The sequence below is a fragment of the Apodemus sylvaticus genome, chromosome 13, assembly GCF_947179515.1.
Source record: "Apodemus sylvaticus chromosome 13, mApoSyl1.1, whole genome shotgun sequence".
NCBI classification, from domain to species: Eukaryota; Metazoa; Chordata; class Mammalia; order Rodentia; family Muridae; genus Apodemus; species Apodemus sylvaticus.
Window position 1 is genome coordinate 85,216,623 of NC_067484.1, and position 24,459 is coordinate 85,241,081.

The 24,459-nt window shown below is 42.6% G+C and overlaps 1 protein-coding gene across 1 annotated transcript in view; it reads right to left on the reverse strand.

Moving 5' to 3' along the window:
* The window catches only part of Dsg3 (desmoglein 3), a 35,684-nt gene that overhangs the window by 4,266 nt on the left and 6,959 nt on the right, over positions 1-24,459 (reverse strand). The window contains exons 2-15 of the mRNA XM_052155917.1: positions 21,833-21,868; positions 21,089-21,220; positions 20,073-20,228; positions 19,525-19,669; positions 18,335-18,501; positions 17,388-17,516; positions 16,781-16,966; positions 13,677-13,948; positions 12,520-12,659; positions 10,345-10,572; positions 8,334-8,588; positions 5,252-5,394; positions 4,908-4,971; positions 576-802 (exon numbers count right to left, since the gene is read on the reverse strand). Of these exons, the coding sequence (XP_052011877.1) occupies positions 576-802; positions 4,908-4,971; positions 5,252-5,394; positions 8,334-8,588; positions 10,345-10,572; positions 12,520-12,659; positions 13,677-13,948; positions 16,781-16,966; positions 17,388-17,516; positions 18,335-18,501; positions 19,525-19,669; positions 20,073-20,228; positions 21,089-21,220; positions 21,833-21,868 (2,280 nt within the window). The remainder of the gene's footprint in view (positions 1-575; positions 803-4,907; positions 4,972-5,251; positions 5,395-8,333; positions 8,589-10,344; positions 10,573-12,519; positions 12,660-13,676; positions 13,949-16,780; positions 16,967-17,387; positions 17,517-18,334; positions 18,502-19,524; positions 19,670-20,072; positions 20,229-21,088; positions 21,221-21,832; positions 21,869-24,459) is intronic.

Genomic DNA, 24,459 nt, shown 5'->3' on the forward strand with positions numbered 1-24,459 from the left:
GTCTCTGCCATCCTCCCCTCCCCTCTGCCTTCTGAGCAGTCCCTTCTACCTTCATGTCATAGATAAAATTAAATCTCAATTCCACATATTGGAGAAAGTATGACATGTGCCTTTCTGAGTCTGGCTTCAGGGAATATTCTCTAATGAATATTCTTGTCAGCCAGTGTGGTTGACAGTCCATCAAAGAGTCTAGCCTAGCGCATGTATTAGTTCTTGATTCTGCCTGGATTCCAGTCTCCATATCAACTTCGTGTGATGCCTGGAATCTATCACTGGACTTCTTAATCTTTGTGTTGGGGTAGGGGCAGCTTTTCCAACATGCAATGAGACACTTTCCACTCCAAGGGGACTTTGTGTTTACATAATCCTTGTTGGCTTGTCTCGTGAGTTTCAACTAGTGACTCAATTTTGACAGCCATCAAATTGGCTTGATTTATTTTGACAAAGGGAAGCTTTTATTTCCTCACATTTTAAAAAGCATGGAAAAATGATTCTTACAACTAACATACATTGTTAAGTAGCCAGGCATCCTCTGTCACTGAGATGACCAAGCCAACAATGTGCTGCCCGGTTACCTGAGAGAAGTAGGAGCCCAGGAAAGTCATGTTCACTGGCGCGGCGTAGTCCTTCAAGGTCCCTCCAGTGGAATGCCTCGTTCTCATGGTTCCCGAATGACCCAAGGGACAGGGGCCAAGTGCTGCTGCAGCTCCTGATGCAGTAGCTCCGCCCAGCTTGGTGGTCATTTCCATTCCTGAAGCACCTTCGACCACAGTCCCTCCAGCGTATGTGTTTGTGCAAACTTCTAAAGACAGGGGCGGAGAGTGAGTGAGTGAGTGAGAGAGAGAGAGAGAGAGAGAGAGAGAGATCTAATATTTCATGCTATGATTTTTTGTTAAAGCTCCTGTGAATACATCTGTGTGTACATTTGTGTGAGTGTTCATAGGCGAGTGCATGCCCATGTGGGTGTGTGTGTGTGCACATGTGAGTGTCGTTAATCCTGAGTGTCGTTCCTTAGGACGCTGTCCGTCTTTTTTGAGTCGAGGGCTCTCACTGGTCGTGAACTTGCTGATTCAGCAAGGCGCTCTGACCAGTGAGCCCTGGGATCTGCCTCTCCTACTTCCCCTGTGATCTGTTGTGAGTGTCAGCATGCTTGCACAGTCAGCTCTTGACTGACTAGGCTGTCTTTTCAGTTCTCACAATTCTTTCATTTTTGATGCTTGTGGGCAGTTACCATAGAGTACCAATGAGAGGGCAAGCACAAGGATGTGGCGGGGCAGTGACATCCGGGTAGGCTTATGGGAGGGGGGGGCAGGGGGCGGGGCAGTGACATCTGGTAGTGACATCCGGGTAGGCTTATGGGAGAGTAAGAGGGGGCAGGGGGTGCGGCACGGGCAGGGGGAAAACAGATGTCAATTAAACCAAGAGTGCAGGGGAATAGATCTTCAGTGGCAATAGCCAGAAACAAAGTGAAAAGACGCAATAGTCAGAGTAGCCATGGATAACTTCAGAACTCCTGTGTCTCCCAAGATACAACTCACAGACCACATGAAGCTCAAGAAGAAGGAAGACCAAAGTGTGGATACTTTGATCCTTACTGGAAAGTGGGTCAAATTACCCATAGCTCACAGCCAACCAATAGAATGAACATAGGGTCCCCAATGGAGCAGCTAGAGAAAGGACCCAAGGAGCTGAAGAGGCTTGCAGCCCTGCAGGAGGAATAATAATATGTACCAACCAGTACCACAGAGCTGCCAGGGACTAAACCACCGACCAAAGAGTACACATGGAGGGACCCATGGCTCCAGTTACATATGTAGCAGAGGATGGACTTGTCAGACGTCAATGAGAGGAGAGGCCCTTGGTCCTGTGAAGGCTCGATTCCCCAGAATAGGGGAATGCAAGTCAGGAAATTGTGGGGGTGGTGAGCAGGGATGGGGGATGGGATAGGTGGGGGGTGGGAGGGGTAATGTGGAATGGGGATACCATTTGAAATGTAAATAAAGCAAATATCTAATAAAAAAAAAGAGAAAAAATAAACCTCCTGTGTCCTCAGGAACAATAACATTGCAGTCAAATCGGTCATAGAGGTTCAGTGTGGAGACTGAAGAGAGGGAGGGCCTCTGTGATGTCCGTCAGAGTAATCGATGATGTTCAAGGAAAATGTATTATGGTTGATCTTCCTGTTTCTTATTATACTTTCCTGGATTATTATTAATCTCTTAAAGATTTATTTATTTACTGTATTATTACGTGAGTTCTCAGTGCACTCTCTTTCTTAGACACACCAGAAGAGGGCGTTAGATCCCGTCACAGACAGATGGTTGTAAGCCACCATGTGGTTGCTGGAAACTGAACTCATGACCTCTGCAAGAGCAGCCAGTGCTCTTAATTGCTGAGCCATCTCTCCAGCCTCTTTCCTGGATTATTTAAATCTGTTTTTTACATTTTATTTATGTGTGTATGTGTGTGTCTCTGTGTGAATACACATGTGTATGGATGTCCACAGACGTCGGAACAGGACGTCAAAACCTCTGGTGCTGGAGTTGAACGTGTTTGCTGACCACCCAGTGTGGATACCAGGAACTGAGCAATGCCAGGCCTTCGGAGGACAAGCTAGCACTCTCAGCCCCGACCCAGCCCTCCAGCTCAGCACCGCTATCTTTAAAGGCAACTGATGGGACTTTCAGGGAGTGGGGATCCAGAAAAGGGGAAATCATTTGATATGTAAATAAATATATCAATAAATTAAAAAAAATGAAAACTCAGGAGACAGCAGGTGTTGGCGAGGATGTGGAGAAAGAGGAACACTCCTCCACTGCTGGTGGGGTTGCAAATTAGTACAACCACTCTGGAAATCAGTCTGGCAGTCCCTCAGAAAACTGGGCATGTCACTTCTGAAAGATCCTGCTATACCACTCCTGGGCATATACCCAGAGGATTCCCCAGCATGTAATAAGGATACATGTTCCACTATGTTCATAGCAGCCCTATTTATAATAGCCAGAAGCTGGAAAGAACCCAGGCATCCCTCAACAGAAGAATGGATGCAAAAAATGTGGTATATCTACACAATGGAGTACTATTCAGCCATTAGAAACAATGAATTCATGAAATTCTTAGGCAAATGGATGGAGCTGGAGAACATCATACTAAGTGAGATAACCCAGTCTCAAAAGATCAATCATCAATTGATTGATTAGCACTCACTAATAAGTGGATATTAGCTTGGAAAACTGGAATATGCAAAACATAATCCACACATCAAATGAGGTACAAGAAGAACGGAGGAGTGGCCCCTGGTTCTGGAAAGACCCAGTATAGCAGTATAAGACAAAACCAGTACAGGGAAGTGGGACGGGATGGGTGGAGAACAGAGGGAGGGAAGGGGGCTTATGTGACTTTCAGGGAGTGGGGAACCAGAAAAGGGGAAATCATTTGAAATGTAAATAAAAAATATAACGAATAAAATTTAAAAAAAAATAAAGGCAACTGAGTTTAGTCTTTGCTCTATAATGGGAGAAGCAAGTGAAGCCGCTGAAGCTATCGAGAAGTTGCTGACGGCTGTCAACTGGAGGGAGCGTGCAGATTCTTGCTATCTACAGAATTAAGTAAAATGCACTAAGACTGAAGGTGCAATTGCTTGCTAGTTTATAGTGTGCTGACAATGAGACAACATGATTAAAATGGTCACTTGGTAAATACAAAGAAATAACAAATTCATTTAAATGCCAGTTTCAGTTGACATGCCCCATAGTGACTGTGTAGAACTACTAACAACTCAGATCTGGACATAGTCCGTGTTGTTACATGAGGAAAAGGGGCAGGATTGTGTGCGCACGCGTGCACACACACAGACACACAGACACACAGACACACAGACACACACACGCATATGCACACATACACACAGACACACACAGACACACATACACACATACACACATATGCACACATACACACATACATACACAGACACACTTATACACACACACACATACACACAGACACACCCATGGGGATGCACACATGTGAAGCACAGATGTGCTAAGGTGAGACTTGACAGGCAAACACAACCTGACATGAGCTATCATAGACAGAGTTAGTAGTGGCCACAGTTTCTGCTTATATTTTTATCTAGAGTTTTCTAATGCTATAAAATATCTCCTAATTAAAAATTATTAATTAGGGTTGGAAAGATAACTCAGAGGTTAAGAGCACTGGCTGCTCTTTTAAAACGTCTAGGCTCAGTTCTCAGTATCTATATAACAGTTCACAGCAGACTATAACCCCAGGTATACACATGGCGTACAGACATAATGAAGGCAAAATACATATAAAGAAAATAAAATAATAAATTAAAAATATTTAAAAGTTAATAATTAGTTGCCTGAGAGCTATGCCTACTTTAATTCATTAAAGTTTGAACAAAGAAAAAAAAAGTCTTTACATTTATTTTTTTAAGTGTTTAGATTTTTAAAACAGTGACATCATTGAGTGAATTAACTCAAGGAGGGCAAACTCATGCCAGGGGAATTAGAATAGAAATATTAAGCCCAATTAATTGATAGAAATATTAGACCAGCTTCTAACTTCAGTGGTGATGGTTCCTTTGTGCACACACGTGCAATTACTGATCACTCCTTAGTTTTGACTAGTTCTTTAATCTGCCCTTGCTTTCCGAAGACAAATTTAGAAATTAAATTTCAGCCCCTTGGGAGGCTGAGGCAGGAGGACTTCAAGTTGAAGGTCTGCCTGGGCAAATTAGTGAGACCTTGTCTCAAAAAATAGCAAGCATAGGAAAGGACAGGGTCTGAGGCTCACTGGGGACCCCTTGCTTAGTGTATGTGAAGCCCTGAGTTCAAATCCCAGCACAAATAGGCAAACAAACAAATTTGATGTTCACTCACCAGAGCTTTCCATAAAATCTGCTCCGTTGGTTGTGACTGGAGGAACACAGATATTTGTGATTTCCTGCAGATTATGTTAGAAAACAAACAAATGTATTTCAGAGTAATAGAGGTGAGGTATGGTCCCTTGTAAAGTGATAGCTTTACGATCCTTCTAGGAGTGGTTATTTTTCAGACATGACATCTGTAAAGCAGTCATCTTAAAAGTTCCCATCCGTGAGCCTCAGCTCCCCACTGAGGACCAAGATGAATCTTGATCTCGCTCTGTTCCTTGTCTCTATTTCTACAGGAATCATTCTCCTGCTGCGTGATTGCAGGGACTACTTTACAAACCCAGTCCTCACCTTGTCTTCGGGCTGAGCTCCTTCGATTCCCCACTGATGAATCGTACCCTCCGAACCATCGGGCACGGGGATAAAGCCACCTGTAGCTGCTCCTCCAATGGGACCTGAGCCCCAGTCGCAAGTCAGAAGCAGAAGTGGGGCCACTGGGCAGGAAAAAGGAGACAGAGAACCCTTGAATCCATTGGAAACCACTCCACGTGGCAATTGTCAAAATGTTACAAAGGTAACACAATAGTTTCAGCCTTAAGGGATATATGTAATGGAAGCAAAATTGGTGTCAACAGTGTACAATTTAGTAAGTGAGACACAGTAATTTTCCAATGATCATGAGCTAGAGGAGGAGGCAGGGTCATTTATTGGAGGATTTGCACAATTTCTCAATTCTTTTCCATAATACATATTAAAATTATTATAACTATTATTATTGCTGTATATATATATATATAGTGTATCTATTGTGTCCTGTAAATACACACACAACTATGATACTTCCATAGTCAAGATTTTAGGTGATTATGACAACACTTCAGCAATCTGGTCTTTAGTGATTTCTTAGTAAATGGTAATTGACCAGCAAAGTACAAGACAACTAGAGATGGTTTAGCCAATGGCTGTTGGCATTCTCTCTCTCTCTCTCTCTCTCTCTCTCTCTCTCTCTCTCTCTCTCTATCTCTCTCTGTGTGTGTGTGTGTGTGTGTGAGATGCATGTGAGGATTGGGGTGTGAGGGGCTGGGAACTGGAACTCAGGTTGCTTGTAGAGTCTGTGCTCTTAAGCTCAGAGGCCTTATCAGTGCACTTTTAATTGTGAAGTGAGAGTCCCTAGTTTGGAAGATCTTCTAGTCATTGCATCATTTTGCTAAAGGGCTAAGAAATATGCATTTGAAAATATTTATTTCACATGCATGGGTGTTTTGCCTGCATTTATATCTGCATAGCATGTGCATGCCTGGTGCATGCAGAGGCCAGAAGAAGCTGCCAGATTCCCCAGAACTGCAGTTACTGGCAGTTGTTAACTACCATGTGGGTGCAGTGATTCGAATCCATGTCCTCTGGAAGAGCAGCCAGGCTCTGAGCTGTTGAGCCATCTCTCCAGCTTCAGAAATACTAATTTTTGAAAGCAGGTATTTATCATTCTCTGTTGTCATTGGCTCCCCTTCTCTGCCACATCAAGGACACATGAACCCTATGCTTCACCTGCCCACTTACAAGTCAAGAGGCTCACTGAAGGGTTTTGGGGAGCACAGTCTCTAAATCATACTTCTAGGGTTTGAGTTTTGGATACACCTCTCTCCGGCTCTGTAACCCCAAATGTGTTATGCGATCTTTCTTTGCATAGCTAACTCATCTGCTCAAAAAGGAAATAAACAGTGCTTTCATCATGGTTGTCTGAGAGACAGCAATGTATGCTGTGAAGTCCTGATAGCACCGGTAGAATGAACTACATAATTATACAAATTAGATCGGTCCTATATTACTATATAATTAGATCAAGTTACAAAATAGATGGGATGTAATTGATATATTATCTTGAAATTTAATGCAGGGCTTATATAAATTGTTTTTCTTTGTATTTAGTTTTAAATATCATATTTTAAATTATGTGCATATGTGTGTGTCTATGTATAGGTATGTGCATGTGATTGCACATGTCTCTAAAAGCAAGAAGGCAGCCTTGGATCCCCTGAAGTTGGAGTCATGGGTAGTTGTGAGCCATCTGAAACATGTTCTGGGAACTGAACTCAGGTTTTCTGCAAGAGCTATATGCTCATAATAACTGGGACATCTCTCTGGTCCCTAAATGATATTTATAAAGGCAGTTGAATTATAACATGTTATCATGAACATTTGTTTTATCATTAATATTTTATGATTCAGTAATAAACTAAGGAATTATCGAGAATTTAAGGATCTCTTGTTTATCCAACTCATTTCAAAGTTCCCTTAAGTAGAGGGAAGAGGACTCTCACATTCAGAGAACCATTTAATTAACAAAATGTTGATTAAAATGAAAATTTCCAGAAGTATATCTATTGAATACAATAAAATGCATGTATATTAAAAGGTAGTACACACATGTAATTTCCCTAAATGTCTTCACTATTATGTGTGAACATTAAAATGCTTTTTAAAAAAGGATTTTTATGTATGAATAAGTACTACAGGAGAGTCTTGGAGTTATGCGTGATTGTGGACCTCCACGTGGGTGCTGGGAATTGAACCTGGGTCCTCTGCTAGAGCAACAAGAACTCCTAACTACCGAGCCATCTCTGCAGCCCAGGTGTGGACATTTTAAAGAGATGCACATGAGGTGTAAGCTCTGTTTGGAGGACTTGTTGGATTAAACAATAAATTCTCAGACCTGAGGTTCTGTTAATGTGCATCCGGGATGTGGATCCTAATGCGGGCCTCTCTAATGGTTTTTGACTGGCATCTTCACAAGACTTTTACATGCATCTGAGATGTTTATGTTCATTTTAGAAAGCCCATGTTTATGCATAAAGGCATGGTTTTAAGTGCAAACATTATTGACTGGATGTAGAATAGCTTTATGATTTCTCTCTCTGATGCCCACCCTCCCCCATGTGTGTGGAATGTGCTTTTGATCACGCACCTGGATGAGTGTGCGTAGGAAGGTCAGAGGGCAGCCACGAACACTATCCTTTAGTGCTGTCTACTTTTTGTTTGACAGGCTGGCCGGCCGGCGAGCTCCAGGCATTAGCTTGTCCCTGCCTCCCATCTTTCTATAGCTGGGATTGCGAGCATTCTCCACTGCACCTGGCTTTTTAGGTGGGCGCTGGAGATTGAACTCAGGTCCTCAGCTTGTGGGAAAACACTTTACTGACTGAGCTGGCCCCCCAGCCCTGTTTTATTTCAAAGTGTTTACATATATGACCCGTTTTGCTGTATTTAAATTGTTGCTAAGTGACAAGCTGAACACATTTCAGAATCTCCCCGCAGTTTCCTTCAGCTTTGCCTGTCAAGTGGCTACAGAATGACACTTCTCACATTGTACAGATGAGTGCGACAGTTTTGTAAATGACATCACTGCCACGGACTCTGAAGAACATGTCTGTTTACTCACATAGCAACATCAGGAGTCCTAGCAGGATCAAGCCAATAGCAGCAGGCCCCAGCCTCCAGGATGACTCCCCATATATGAAAGGCTCTCTGCTCGGGCCAGGGGCTCTGCACATGCTCCGGTCATCACACTGACACACTGTCAGGGTCAAGCTCTCTGGTGTGTCACACTGCCCGCCCTGATTGTCCTTCACGATGACAGGGACATTGTACACTCCTGGAGACACATGCTGCTGGCCTTGTAGAAGTGCCGAGGTTGCTAAAAAAAAAAAACAAAAAAACAAAAACAAAAATCAAAAAACAAATCAACAGTGAAACTAGGCATCATTTGGTTTTAGAACTTCTTGTTTGTGATAATGGTGGTAGAATTGTCTTGGCATCCTAGTCCCAAATAGCAGAGCTGGTGTGGTTAGAGCCATGCTGAGTGGTATAAGAGGTTCGTGTGGGTTGTTCTGTCTCTCTCAAGTGTTCCATCCGTGGCAATGTGGACCACATGTGGCCCAAAACAGCTATAGATGCAACCCAACACAAAATTGTAAAACGTAATTAAAACACTAAGACATTGTTTTTGCTTGTTTGTTTTAGTCTGATTGCTAGGTACTTGAAATCATTAGAAGACAACTTCATAGTGTTGTATCATGAAACACGGTCACGAAAAAATAAATGTATCTACAGTCTTGTAGCCCCCAGGTTCTTGCAGCCCACAGCTTGTGGGTTGGACACCTCTGCGTGGCCCAAGACAACTCTTCTTCATCCAATGGGTCCCAGAGAAGCCAAAAGGTTGGGTGTCTCTTAGATCCCCTTCTTGTCCCCATTTCTGGTAGTCTGACAGGCCCATGAGTCTCCTCCACAAGGCTCTATATTGACTTTTCCACTAAAGAGAATGGGGAACAGGCATCACGCCACTGTCAGGTTCCTGTCCCGTTCTTACCCACTCTCACGTATGTCTGTACAATACTCACAGGAACATGACTTCATATGGCCTCATATACCTTTAACTCCGACCCCATGTCTGACTTACTGAGATATACTCTCAACTTCTGGGATGCTCTCTCATCTGCTCATCTTGTTTTTCACGCCCAGTGCTTCGAGCCTAGGTGACAGGGTTCCTAGTGCTGGGGTCCAGAGCCGAACAACTGAACCTCACTTGTTGGTTGTCCATCTCTGTGTCACCCCTTCCTGAGTAGGGACCCTGGCAATGCTGTGTTGTTCGAACCATTCTGGAGCCTACATAGCCTCTGATGTTGAACCATGGCTACCCAGTTTGCACTGCCCAAGTGAACCCAATTCAATCACCCCTATTCCACCACCCCCAGGAATCGATCCTGGGACCTTGTGAATGCTAGGCGTGTGCAGGACCACTGAGCTGTATTCCCAGTTGTCTGTTCATTGACAACTTATCTATCTCGTAAACTCATTTGGAGACCAATGGTACATGTACAGTTTGGAGCGATTTCTTTAAATAGGATCAGAATTGCCAAGGGTGGAGGGACGTGCAGAAGGAAAACTGCAGGATATCACAGGGCACATTCATGAGAAAAAGTAAGATCTGTGTGAACGACAGTAAAGGGAAATGAGTCGATGGAGGGTTAGAAATAGCTTGATGGTCACTGTACGGTCCAGAAAGGGAGTCTTTTCTTAAGTCTATGAGACTTTTGAAAACCATGGGAAATAATAAATATGATGCACTCTAGGAGGAAAGGGTTCACTCTTCTTCATTGGCTGATGGGTTTGTAGATGTCAGTCTGCCTGACACCTTTCAAGGAGGCCTCTTACATGGCCGGCTGGGCTACACGGAGACCTCAGCTCAGCAGCGATACTAACGAACCCACAAAACAGCAAACAGTGATGGGATTCGTGTTACTCTCTTCTGTACAGAAGAGAACAGATTCTCATCTTAGTTTCAAAGAAATGTTCTCAGTCTTTCTTAGAAGGGACCCCGTCAGAGGATTCATATTCCTGTGGAAACACAAAGCAGCAGCAGTGCTTTGCCTACGGAAGCGAGTCTAACTCACCGTTGAGCGTCGTGATGGTCCACAGGACTGGCAGCTTTAGAGGCTGATCCTCCAGAGACAGCGAGTAGGGGCCGGTGTATTTACCCCTGTCCAGGGTTCTCACGGAGAGCGTCACAGACGGTGAGGAAGCACAGATGTCTTTCTTCTCGAGGACAACTGACGGACAGTTTTCATTAAAACTGGGCACTTCCACATATACTGTGCCCGTGGAGGTCTTACCAGTGTTCTCTGTAAGAACAATAATTGAGCGTTACAGAAATACAAGGAGTGAAGCACAGAAACCGCCTTCCTTTTCTCTCTCTGGCTCCCGCCCCCGACTTCTTGCTTATCCCTCAGCTCCCCTTCTCTTGTCTTTCTTTGTTTTCTGCTCCCTTTCTTTTTCTGTTTTTCTCCTTCCTTCCCTTCCTCCCTTTCCCTCCCTCCCTCCTTCCTTCCTTCCTCCCTCCCTCCTTCCCTTTATCCTTCCTTCCTTCCTTCCTTCCTTCCTTCCTTCCTTCCTTCCTTCCTTCCTTCCTTCCTTCCTTCCTTCTCTCTTTCCTTCCATCCTCCCCTCCTCCTCCTTCTCCATCCCCCCCCGCCCCCCCCCCCCCGTTTGATGAAGAGTTGCTCTAGGTTTCTCAGGCTGGCTGTGGACTCCTGTCCCAGCCTCCTGAGGAACTGTAAGAGTAGGTGTGCCACTGCATTCAACTTAAAAAAAAAAAAAAGAAATGTTTTGTATTTCTCTTTTGCTTCCAAGTTAGGATAACTTTTCATGAAAAATTATATTTGTATTCTCAGGAGTACAAGGACATCTTACTTCTGTAACTAATAAAATAGTTTAAACTTGCCAAGTTGCCTGGTGTCTCTAGCAAGCAGCTAGAATATTAGTCAAATATTCTTGAAATTCAAGTAATTGATTCACTGATGACAAATGAAACCATTATAACAATAATAGCTTATAAAGCTGTGACTATGTCTGTAATCAGGAGACAAAAGATTCTTGTTCCTGCAACTTGAGCCCAAGTATTTGGAATAAATAACTGTATTTGTTGCCTGAGACTTAAAAGCTTCCTGGAGCCCGTGTGATGGCATTTGGCCTTTTAAACCCAGCACCCAGAAGGCAGGTGGATATCTGCGAGTTTGAGACCAGCCTGGTCTACACAGTGAGCCACAGGGTCAGATCTATATAGTGAGTCCCTACTTACTTCAAAAACCAAACAGTACAGAGAAGAAAATCTGAAAATGTTGACAATAAACAACAAAATAAAACTCTCCAGTGGGGAGATGGTGAGTTCTCTTATCGTTAGAGTTGGGGCAGTTTTTCTAAATGTTAATATTTTGTGATGTTTATTTCTTAGTGTTTAACTATGCTGAGCCTAAATTAATTTTACAGATGGGGAAACATATACATTCTCTTCTGTTCAGGAGAGAAAATTTTATTGTTTAATGGTCTGAGTACTCAGGTTCTATATAAAAAACTCACAAAGTAAGCTTACATTTGCAGGGGCATTTGTTGATGTCTATAGGAGTTTTTACTGGTCCTCTAAAACTCAAATATTTTTGTGAGTCAAAAAAGTTCTCCCGGGGCTGGAGATATGGCTTATGGCTCAGTGGAGGAGAACACTTGATGTCCAGGTTTTTGTGTCTTAGTGCCACATAAAGAGCTGTGGCTGTTGTGTGTTTACCTGTAGCCCCATCTCTAGGGCCTTCCGGCCGCCCATATTGCCCCAGGTTAAGTAAGATAGCCTGTCTCAAGTGACTAAGGTGCACACTGCTGAAACTGGACACCCAACATCTTCCCCTGGCCTCTACAAATGCATTGGCACATGCTCCCCCATACACATATAGATGAACATACATCACACACACACACACACACACACGGACACACACATGGACACACACAGACACACATGGACACACACGGACACACACACAGACATACAGAAATACACACACTTTCTCCCTCACCCATAGTAAACCAAAGGGTTATGAGTGTTACCAACTAAGCTGAGAAGTAGAAATTTTTAGTTTCTCTTAGGTTCAGGTATGGTATCTCAGACTCAAGGCCCAAAGCCCCTAGAAAATGATCTTTAGTGATAAAGGAAATATATAAAACAGTCATGACTATCTACTGTGGAAGAAATACTATTTGAAATAACATTTCATTCAAAACCATTGAAATATCTTTCTTACCGTCTATGGCCAGAACCTCAGCAGAGATTGTCTTGTTAACTATGAAAGTAGAATCTCGGTCAATGTTTTTCACAAATTTTATCTGAGCAGTTTTTGAATCAATAACAAGCAAACCACCATCATTACGACCCAGGACATATCTGTTTTTTTAAAGAAAAAATAATATTCATCTAATAAATATTGTTTTTTATTTATTTGTTTTTTAAAGATATATTTATTTCATGTATATGAGTACACTGTGGCTGTCTTCAGACACACCAGAAGAGGGCATCGGATCCCATTATAGATGGTTGTGAGCTACTTGTGGTTGCTGGGAATTGAACTCAGGACCCCTGGAAGAGCAGTCAGTGCTCTTAACCACTGAGCCATCTCTCCAGCCCCTAATAAATATTTCTTATGCAGTCAACATATTTATGCATGAACTGAAATGTTGTGTATATGCTTATTAAAAATAAACATCAGGGTGCTAGAGAGACGGCTCAGTACTCAGGAGAACTAGTTTCTCTTATGAAGGAACTGGGATTGGATCCCAGCACCCACATGGCATCAGTTCCAGAGTATCGGATGCCCTCTTCTGGCACCTTGAGTAACTGCACACACAGTGCACAGACACATAGATTAAACATGAATCAATCTTAGATAAAAAAGAAGAAAATCAACACTTCATAATCCTGACCCATGCATTAGTCTGGTTATTCAATCTTTGGTGTGAAAAACAATAAAATGGAGTAAGTAAGCCACAAACCTCTTCTCTTTCCACTCTGGCCACTATTCTGCAAGGTGCTTTATGCCTCGGCCGTTATTGACTTTGGGCCACCACAGAGTCTTATCCCACCAGCGCTCACTCCTGCCATGAACCTTTAACCTTTTGCAAGAAGCCGGGAAGTTCTTTCCTGATGCCCAAACAGGCTAAGGCATCCCTTTTTCTTAGTTCCCAGTCGTTTACGAGCATGTTCCTGCTCATGGCACAATATACTCTGATAATAAATTATCTGTGCATCTCTTCCTGAGTTACCTAGTTCCTGACCTTCACCCCTTTTATATCTCACCTGTTGGCTGAGCACTATGTTGTAATCACATAGAGATGACAACAGCAGCAGGGACTCATGGGATATAAAACCGCAGCAGGGACTCACGGGATATAAAGCTTGTCTTACCTGACGGAGGAGGCAGCTTTTCCCGTGTCCTCGTCAGTAGCTTGGTATGTCCCCAGGATGTAACCAGCTAACTTGTTAGTGCTTACACCCCTTTGCACAGTAAATGTCTTGGAAGAAGGACGGAATGAAATTCCCTCTCGGACATCAATGACTTGAATTACGACCGGAGTCGGCTGCACTCGGTACTGGGAGATCACGGACTGGTGGAACTCCGCTTTGTTTCTGACGGCAATACTAAACTGCATACTTTGCACCTGTTCATAATCCAGAGCCTGGAATAAAACCAAAGTAGACAGAGGGAAGTGTCACAAAAGACAAAAACAAAACAAACACAGTCCGGAAAGACCAACAGATGGACACACCCATCTATGAAAGAAGTGGTGGATAGGAGCGTCTGTGTCTACAGAGCAAAAGTGGCTTAAAAAGTCATCGTAATGTCAAATGGAGAATGTCTTAGGAGTCTTAACTCACAAGCCATATTTTGGTAATATGTTTATAAGACACAATGTCTCTTTTCTAGACCAACAAGACATCATTAAGCCTTTTTAGGTTGTGAGGTAGAACTTGAAGAATTTCTAATTTTTGGTGGTAACCTGGCTTGAACCTTGATCCTGTAATGTCTGAACTGTGTGTTGTGAAGCCCGGGGCTTGCTTTCCCTGACCCTCAGCTTCTCACTTCTGAATGTTATGTACATTTTATGATTTGTTTAAAAATTTGTTGTTCTCAGTGCTGAGAATTGAACCCAGGGTGTTGTGTATGGTAGGCAAGCGCACTCCCACTATGCCACATCCCAGGCCTTAACTTTCCTTATTTAAAAGCAAACCTAACCTCATCAGGTTGTTGTGAGACCAACAAATAAAGTCTTATGATAAATTGCTATAAAGAGCAAAATTGGCTGTTGATAAAATATTCACTGGATGCATAAATAGTAATGTCCTTTCTGACAAATAAAATTCCATGTTTCAAAGACTTCATTCTAGTTAGAAAAAAACAAACAAAAACCCAACCAAGTCTTTTTTATTGCTGTTGACCTAATTCCTCATAGAACCAAGTTTAAGTGTTTTTACTTACACCTGCTTGATTTTTTTTCAACTAAGGTGGCCCAAATCAAGTCCCAAGGAATCCTAGATTTAGGTTAGCATTTTTCATACATTAGTCCTCCTCCTCCTCGTCCTCCCTGTCCTCCTCCTCCTTCTCCTCCTTCTTCTCCTCCTCCTCCTTCCCCATCCTCCTTCCCCTCCTCCTCCTTCCCCCTCCTCCTTCCCCCTCCTCCCCCTTCTTCTTCCTCCTCTTCCTCCTCCTCCTTTTTCTCCTCCTTCTTTTTTTCCTCCTCCTCCTTCCCCTTCCCCCTCCCTCCCCTCCTCTTCCCCCTCCTCCTCCTTCCTCCTCCTTCTCCCTTCCTTCCTCCTCTTCCTTCCTCTTCCTCCCCCTCCTCCTCTTCCTCCCTCTCCTCCTCCTTCCTCTCCTTCCCCCTCCTCCTCCCTCCCCTCCTCCTCCTTCTTCTCAGAATGAGAGATAAGAAAATGATAATGACCATTGTATCTTTTTACCAGTAGAATACTTTCTAAGGTGAGAGATCTGGATTTGAGCAGCTGCCGTGACTACTCCTTGGGAGCTCAGAGTTTCCCAGTGGAAGGGAAGGCATAGGTAGAGACAAAGAGATCACAGGGCTGTGTGTGTGTGTGTGTGTGTGTGTGTGTGTGTGTGTGTAAGCAGGGGGTTCTGAGAGGTTTAGGAAAGGCAGCCGAGAGGTTTGGATCCGTGCTGAGCATTGAAGGATCCTGCGAAGTTATCCAGGGAGAAGTGAAGACACTTGGATACCTCACATTGCAGAAGGTGTCTGAGTAGGCTGGCAATGCCGTAGTGCCTTGGGCACCGTTGTGAGGAAGACCTACTGCTTCATTTTGAAAGGCATTAGGTAGTTACCCACCTGGATGGCATGTTAGAATCACGTTGGTTAATTTAATACCCGATAAGATGAGGGTTTCCCCCACAGCTCACCACACAAATCCTTTCAGCTAGAAAAAGTTGCAGATGATTTGAAAGTCCCATCGGTGTTGAGGCCCGCCACTCAGTTAATGGGAATGTGGAGAACTGAAGGGAAGAATGTCATCTAACTTGTTTCTTAGGAACGTAGTAGCAGTGAGAACAAGGACAACAGGGGACAGGCAGGAGGGACACCTGCTAGATGGCACTGCAGTTGTGTAAGAGGGTCAGAGGAAGGCCACATAGGGGATGGAGACAGAAGGCAGCTCTGGGCAGAACTTGATGGCTGCTTGAATGCTGTGAGGAAGTGCCATGGCCCAAGGATAACAGCTAGGTGCTGAACTTGCCAAACAGAATGACCTCAGTACAGGAAATAGGGAATTACAATGTTAGTGGGAGTTTATAGTAGAGCCCTTGCAGGTTTAGAAGCCATAACACTCTCATGAAATGTGGAGTGATAAGGAAGTGTTTGTAAATCTTCTAGAAGTCACTTTGGGAGTACTATGACTTCATCATTACACCAGACCCAAGGTGTTAAGGAAGCTCTAGAATGTTCTAAAACCTCATGCCAAAGCATATCAGCAGATCTATGCTATTTACAGGCACAGCTGTCCTGACATGATTCCAGATGGGGACTTTGTTAGCAGTTCCCATATTATGGAGAAACTGTGACTTTTTTTTTTGTGAGGACAATAGCTAATGAATTTAAAACATGTTGACAAGTTCCCAAGCCACAGTCCCATGCATTCTCCTCTCTTCTGAACTCCAATCCAATTGCAGACAGTGAATTTGATGAATATATGAAGTGTTTTTGCTTTCCTGTCCAGAGACCATGCAAACCTACCCATGTGTGGTATACCTATGTGTGGTATACCTATGTGTGTGTGTGTGTGCTCTATGAAAGTACAGTAGCTTGGAAGAAAAAATTAGTATATCAAGAGAAGTTGTCTTTAGACAATGCAACCATGATGATAGTAAAGTAAATACCATCTACTTTGGTATGTTTTCTATTTTTTAGATAATAAAGTGGTAACATTATAAATGTAATTTATTTGTAGAGATAGTTGCTTGAGTTACTATAAAATATTTTTACCCACTAAGGAAACTCAGACCTTACCTTAACCACTTTCAGGATGCCTTCATTGGTTCTAGGATCTGTTTCAATTTCAAACCAATTCCCCTCATTCCCAGAGGTAAAGAAGTACACAGCCAACCAATTATCTGAGTATTCTTCATCCCAGTCCGTCACTTGAAATCGGAGTAACTCTGCATTCAGAGTATTTTCCTCAATACGTGCTGAATACTGTAACAGAGAGACACAGGCTTTCAGGTTCAGTGCTAGGAGTCGTGAAGATGACCTGACTGGATAGTCTGTTACTCTGGCCCTTCCCCCCTCCCTGAATCAACCTTCCAACAGAGGAGGAGGCTCTTGAGTCTAGAATGAGTGGCTTTGTTCCCTTGCTAGAACCTCTAGATAGGAGCCCAAGATTCAACTCTAGACTTTACCTATAAGAATTACATTTACTTTAAATACTATTAATCTTTGCTTCTCAAAGCATGTGCTAATTTATGCTGACTCTTTAATTCTTACATTTAAGCTTATTTTTTTTTTTAAACAGAAAAGCACAGAAGATTAAAAAGCCACTATACAGGCAGTCAATGAATCGGGATGCTAGACTATAAAGCGCATATAAACATGGTTCTTCAGGGACAAGTGGATGAACCTGAGAGTCTCTGAGCACTGGGAAGTTGTCGTTGACATCTTTAATTTTAATACTACATTCGCACTGAGTTGACAGTCCTGTTCCATCGTTGTCTGCACCACTCACAACCAGATGGTAGCTGCTAACTTGCTAAATTTGGAGAAAAAAGAACAAAGGTTAATTGTCAAAGGTTATGAATGGCCAGTAGTGGCTTTTCTTGAATAAGATAGTGAACATATTTTAAGTTCCTGAATCCTGGCTCTCACACACTGTTAGCTGTCCATGGCGGGGATAGACTGGTGGGGCTCCAGATGACTGGGTGGAAGTGGTAAGCATTACAAGAAGCTTCCTCTTTAGTAAACTTCCAAAGGCAGTGTTGTGGACTCAGAGGGGAAAAGGGAGGGAGGGGCTACAGTGATGCAGGGGGATGCTATTGTCTGAGAGAAGCTCACGTGTGGAGTTTCCCTACCAGTCTATTAGAGAAAAACCATGTGAAAGTAATGGATCTGAGTAGCCCATTGTGGTAGAGATACACGGTGGCGGGGCAGACGATGAGAGAGAAGACACGAAGGGATTCTTTGGTGTTTTATAAGCAGAGGTAAAAATAAATGGAGACATCTAGAGGAGAGGTATGCCACCAACGTTTTATGACAAATAAAAATCTCTTCATCTAAGACTTCTCTCCCAGTCTTTAGGAATTAATCACAGTGTAGTCTCTGCTTCTGCAAACCAGTGTTTTCCTTAATTTTCCCATTTGAGCTGTTGTGTGACAGGTTGCTGTCACAGGAACGCGTGCTACCACAGCAGAGTCACACCCTGGAGGCCATTTCCCCCAGAGTGGCTCAGGGAGGAGCTAGGAGCCTTCCCCGCCTCTGCTTGTATTCCTAGTCCTGGAGGCACCGCTCTCTCTTGGGTTGCTTGCCCTCAAACCCGTTAGGTTTTGGATGCTTTCAAGGAGCTTGTTTTACCTCTCGATCGAGAGAACTGGTCAAAGTGCGGACTTCTCCGGTGTTTCTGCTGATGAGGAACATGGACATGCCTGCCGGCTCCTGGGAGATGATTTTGAAGGCAATTTTAGAGTTCATATGGTTTGGCTCATCTGCGTCTGTGGCATTTAGGATCATTACCAGGGAATCTGGAAAATAGGAAAATCGTCAAAGACTATACAAAGTCCTAGATTACATTCATATTAAATAGTCAAAATAGTTTAGCACTGATTCCTATTTAAAAAAGAACACTCTAAAACTACTTGCATGCTTTAAAAAGTATGTCATGGTTAAAGTCTTTTTCTAGAATTTATTGGCTTTTAGAAAAATCTTTCAATGCTTGTCTTAGTCAGGGTTTCTATCCCTGCACAAACATCATGACCAAGAAGCAAGTTGGGGAGGAAAGGGTTTATTGAGCTTACACTTCCACACTGCTGTGGAAAAGAAGTCAGGACTGGAACTCAAGCAGATCAGGAAGCAGGAGCTGATGCAGAGACCATGGAGGGATGTTTCTTACTGACTTGCTTCCCCTGGCTTGCTCAGCCTGCTCTCTTATAGAATCTAAGACTACCAGCCCAGAGATGGTACCACCCACAATGGGCCCTCCCCACTTGATCACTAATAGAGAAAATGCCCCACAGCTGGATCTCATGGAGGCACTTCCCCAACTGAAGGCTCCTTTCTTTGTGATAACTCCAGCCTGTGTCAAGTTGACACACAAAACCAGCCAGTACAATGCTCTTACAACCCTGGCTTTGCTGAAGTTGGGACTGTCTTCTGTTTGGAGTTCTTCTCCACATAGATGTACCTGTATGTTTCTTTTCCAAATGGTCCAAATAATGTGAACATGTCTCTGTCCCTTATGATATATAAATGTGGTGCTTGTGCATCCAGGCTAACTGACCTCTTCAGCACTGTGGTCACACAGAGGTTCTGTACCTAGGCACTAAACTGGTGACAGAACCATAATCTGCAAATAGAATTCTGATGTAACTGTTAATTGGGAGTTAACTACAAATATTAGAAGCAAAACCTCAAATTATCATAATGATTTTTTTTTTGTTATCAAATGACTGAGCAAACTAATGGGACAGTTCATAAAAATGATATAAAACATAGATGCAATTGAAAGCTATGTGAGTTGGAGGTGGTTGGCACTGCAAAAGACTTACTAGAAGCACTGTTTTCCTCAATTTCACCGTTGAATATGGTTTGTGAAAATATTGGAGGATTATCATTGACGTCTAAAATTTTCACTGTTAATATAAGTGGTCTCTCTACATCTTGTCCCAGGGCATTTAGTGCTCGGCATGTGATCTAGAAACACAGGGAGAATATACATCTTCACTGTATGGAGTTAGTTTGCGTATTATTAAACTCATAGAAATTAGACCAATTGACATAGACAGAACTTAGTGAGAAAAGAGGAAAAACTACTTCTCTAATCTGTGGGCAGAGACAAAGTTTCCCAGTTGCTCCTTCCTTAAAGCTGTTGTATTTTGGCAGGATGAAGTTCTAGAAAGCTGTGTCTAAATCCCAGCGTACCATAGGTACTCCCTGGGTACATTATGTCAGAAACATGACTCATTGCAGAAGATTGTTGATAGAGAGATGATATTTTTTAAATAGATCAATCCACGCATTCCCTTTTCTTATAAGCCTACCAGACATTCTAACTTCACAAAGCACATGAAGAAGCATAACTTGATTGAGAACTTACCAGGAAGCTTGGGGTTTCTTCACGATCAACTATGGCCGTTATGTTGATATCACCATTGTTTGGGTCAACGACAAAGATCCCAAAAGGGGGCTGATCAATTCCCACTCCAGAAATGCGGTAGGTAATTTTCTGGGTTTTTTGGAAATCTGAAGTGATCTGTAAGAAAAGGAACAAACAAACAAACAAACAGAAAAGAAAATGGCTTAAATGTCAAGCTAACCATTGATGACGCTTCTGCCTACTCCACCTCCGCGCTCTAAAGTCATCTGCTCACGTGGTCCCTCCTTTCTGTCACGGTGGATTTACTTCTTGTTCTCCTTATTTACTGGAGAGCAGGATTAAGTAATAAGTATGGTTGTTCTGCTCACCAGCACGACCAAGAATGACCAGTCATTACAGCTTTTGAATGCTTATTTGGGTAGTGGTACTGTGGGGGAATGTTCAAAAGTTGTAAGAAAACAACAGGGATTTAGTATTGAGAAGACTCCTTCTGGAACCAAAATTCGTACTTAACTTTTCTAAAGGACGCTTCTCTAAGTTGAAAGAAGTGACAATAAAAGAATAAGACCATAGATGTTCAAATTATGCATGAACATAACTTGCTTTCTATTTTTAGAATTTTAAAGCTATTTAACAGAGAGACTAGTACATTGCTCATGAGAAGCTCAGTCCTGCCTCACGAGTTTCCCCAACCATGGTCAGTCCAGTCATCTACCTGTCATCTTTCTCTCCCTTTATCCTTGTTTACTAGAGACTGGACAGACACCAGTTTATACATTAAAATGATCAGATACATTTTCTAATCCCACTCTGTAACTCTAAAGGTTATCATTCCTCTATATTTTAATTTCTTATTTTTTAAGGTTATAATTATTGTAGTTTTGTTGGAGAGACTATGTTGTTGTTCTGTGGACTTTACAGGTTATATATTACTAGGTGGGATTTCTATATCATCTTTAATTTGCATGTAACACATTTATTCTAAGGCTCAGGGGGCTTCTGTCAAGATGACTTACCTTGGCAATTGGGTTTCTTTTTGAGTTGTCTTCCCTTTCTCTGCAGGGTTTTGCAAACTTCACCCATTCACGTTTGTACCTTCTTTTGGCCAGCTGCAATGCTGTCCCATCTTCTCTGTGCGGTCCTCCCGGCTGCGTTGAAAGAGATCCCACTTTATCATGTACACGCCTGACAGTCTTTGCTTCAAACGTTGTCATAGAGAGATAACTATGCTGAGGAACTTTTGGTTTCTACTTTGATGATGACCATTTGCTCCCTTTGTCAAGAAGCGACATTAAATGGGCCATTATTAAGCTACGTGACTTTTAATATTGACGTTTGATCAGATTTGATTTTCTCCCTATATATTCCACAATTGACTTTGACTTGTTATTTGTTTAAGATAAGAAGAAATGAGCCAGACATGTCTGCAATCAAGAACTGGAGAAGGTGAGGCAGGAGGATTTCCAGGAGTTCAATAGCCTGAGTACCAGGCTAGGTGGTTCTACAGAGAAGACTTGTTCTCAAAAGACTATGAACCAACCAACCAACCAACCAATAGAATCCAACTGAAGAATAAAATGACCATATGAGATAATAATCATAATATTTATACTCTTAAAAGATTTTGGATTATTTGCTAGAATTTTAGTTTTATATGTTTCTACAGTTGAATTATCAAATAATTTGATTAAATACTTTTCTCAATATGATTTTAAGTTTTAAAAGTAAACTAATTTCAACGATAAAAACTGTGTACTTACCTTTATATGCAGTTCCCCGTGTACCAGGAGCACCACCTGTACACATCAGAAAGAACCAAATGCAGGTGAGTTCTTCAAACACGTGACTAAATGAAGCTAATAATCCTTACTTATCATTGTGTTTTTCAGATTATAGATTGTTTTTAGTTTTAAATATTTTGGTATACAGAAGCATCCCGAAGTGGAAAATCCTTCCAGGAAAAGGCACACTCTTCTCTCTAGCTTTTCAATCTGACTTCAGAGTTTTTAAAGATTATGTGTCTTCCTTCATGTGTGTGAATATTTGCCTGCATGCATGTATGTGCGCCATGTGAGTATGTGTTGGATCCCCTGAAATCAGGGTTAAGGATGGTTGTGGGTTGTCATGTCAGTGCTGGGAAGTGAACCTAGGTCCTCTGTAAGAGCACTAAGTGCTATTAACTCCTACGTTATATCTCCAGCAGCGTGACTTCAGATTTTCATGTCACAAAAGGGGAACCTATCAGCAGTTGAAGGCTGATGGAGGATTGTAGCTAGTGTGAGACAAACCTGGGTTATATGGTGAATTTAGATCTGCTTGAGCTACAGAGTGAAATTCCCTCTCAAAACCAAAACCAACACAAGAAAACAAATATGAAGAAGATGCACAGCCATCACCACAACTATCAACTGTTACCATCATCATCATCATCATCTTTGACTTTAAAATGATGTCTTCAGCCAGTTGCAACCATTACGTGTTTCTTACATGGTTATCACATGGACAGCTCCCAGAGCTTTAGTAACTGTCGTGATAACTTCTGAAAGTGGTCATGGAATCATTCAAAACTATCATGCTGGGCACAGTGGCACATGCCTACAATCCCAGCATGTGGGAAGCTAAGGCAGGAGGGCTGTAGTAGAGTTGGAGGTCAGCCCCCATTTTCTGTGTGTTTATATAAACACACACACATATAACCCTCATATAAAGAGTTTAGCTCCTTTTCAAGACAGTTTTTTTTTTTTTTTTGTCGTTCTGTGCTTTTTTCTCCTTCTACCCTTTTAAAAGCTGAAGTAGAGTCAGGAGAATAGGATGGAACTGTTCTGTTTTCTGAAATGGGAGCCTTTTATACACATGGAAGCAGGGTTATCCTATGCAGCCTCAGGTGCTGCTTGCTGTGTGCTGTGGGTCTGCTCTGTCCTGCTGTGACTTAACTCTAGATGTGGTGACGCTAGCCTTTCATCCCAGCACCCAGGAGGGACTGGCAGGCAGATCTCTAAGAATTTGAGACCACTCTGGTTTACATAGTGAGTTCTAGGCTAGGTAGGACTACATAAAGAGACCCTGTTGCAAACAACAAACAACTAACCAACCCATAAACCAACAAGGCCTTCATTGTATATTACTGATATAAAAAAATTAAACGAGGGTAAGGGAGGCGGGGTAGCTGAAGCCTGTGCTTTCTCAGGAGCCCACAGGCTTGGCTTCTGCGCTGCTTCCCACCGGAGTGCATTCCTCTCGCCTTACGGCCTACCTGCACGTGATTTATCCGTCAAGTACCGACAAGCTACATGAAGCTGCCTTTTCTAACGCCTCCCTCTCTGAGTTTGCACAGCTCACACTCTGTTTAATGCCGTTTAACTCACAACATCGCCTGCATCTTACTGTTTCATGTGTATTTAGGAATTTAGCCATAAGCTTTCCAGTCCTGGCTCTTATCCTATCATCCCCTCCTGTTTAGGGGTTTAACCAGCACTGGCTGATTCACTGAGTGATCCGGAGAATAAAGGCCATGGGAACAAATTACAGGAGAAATGACAAGTGTCCTAGTGGTGGGTGACTTGATTAGTTTTTATTTGCATAATATTGTACTTAATATTGCTGTTGTTTATTGCAACCACCCAAAGGACATTCTATTATATAATCCCAATTTTTGTGGTTATAGAGAAACAAGTTCACAAATACTTTGCCCCAGTTAATAGTCCTTGACATGTAAGGGTTTGAAACACTGCCACTTTATCGCCAGGGTGTGTCCCGTGCCATGACACCAGATCCTAACACCAGTCTAACATAGACACACAGAAGAAAGTTGTATGACAGTCACTTCAGATTTTTATCTGCCTAAAGGTTGTGGTTGATTCTGAAACAATGTAGATCAATTACATCATTTATTTTTTAAAGAACATAATGAATAGGCAGGTCCAAGTCTGGACCAAAGGAGCAGTTACACCAGATAAGGGATGATCAACCCTCCACTGTAAACATTTTAACTGGAGTTCTGATTTTAAATTGTATCTCAACATGATGCTTCAACGTCATGCCGTCTACCAGGGAAGAAGGAGCTGGTGTGGTCTGGTCATGGACCACTCTCGGCTGATTCTGAGTGTAAGGATGGGCCAGGCATACTCCTCTTTACAGGAAAAGTGGAGTCATCCAGAAAACGTGAGTCATGTCTGTACAAGCTCTGAGGAGAATGAGTCTTCTAATAGATACTAAAGCCCTGCTCCTACCTTCCCAGAAAGGCAAAGCCTAGTCTATAGAGAGTCAACAGAGCACACCATGGCTAGTGTGTGTGTGTGTGTATGTGAGTGTGTGTATGTGAGTGTGTGTATGTGTGTGTGTATGTGTTATTGTGAGTCCTGTGTGTGTGTGTGTGTGAGTGTGTATA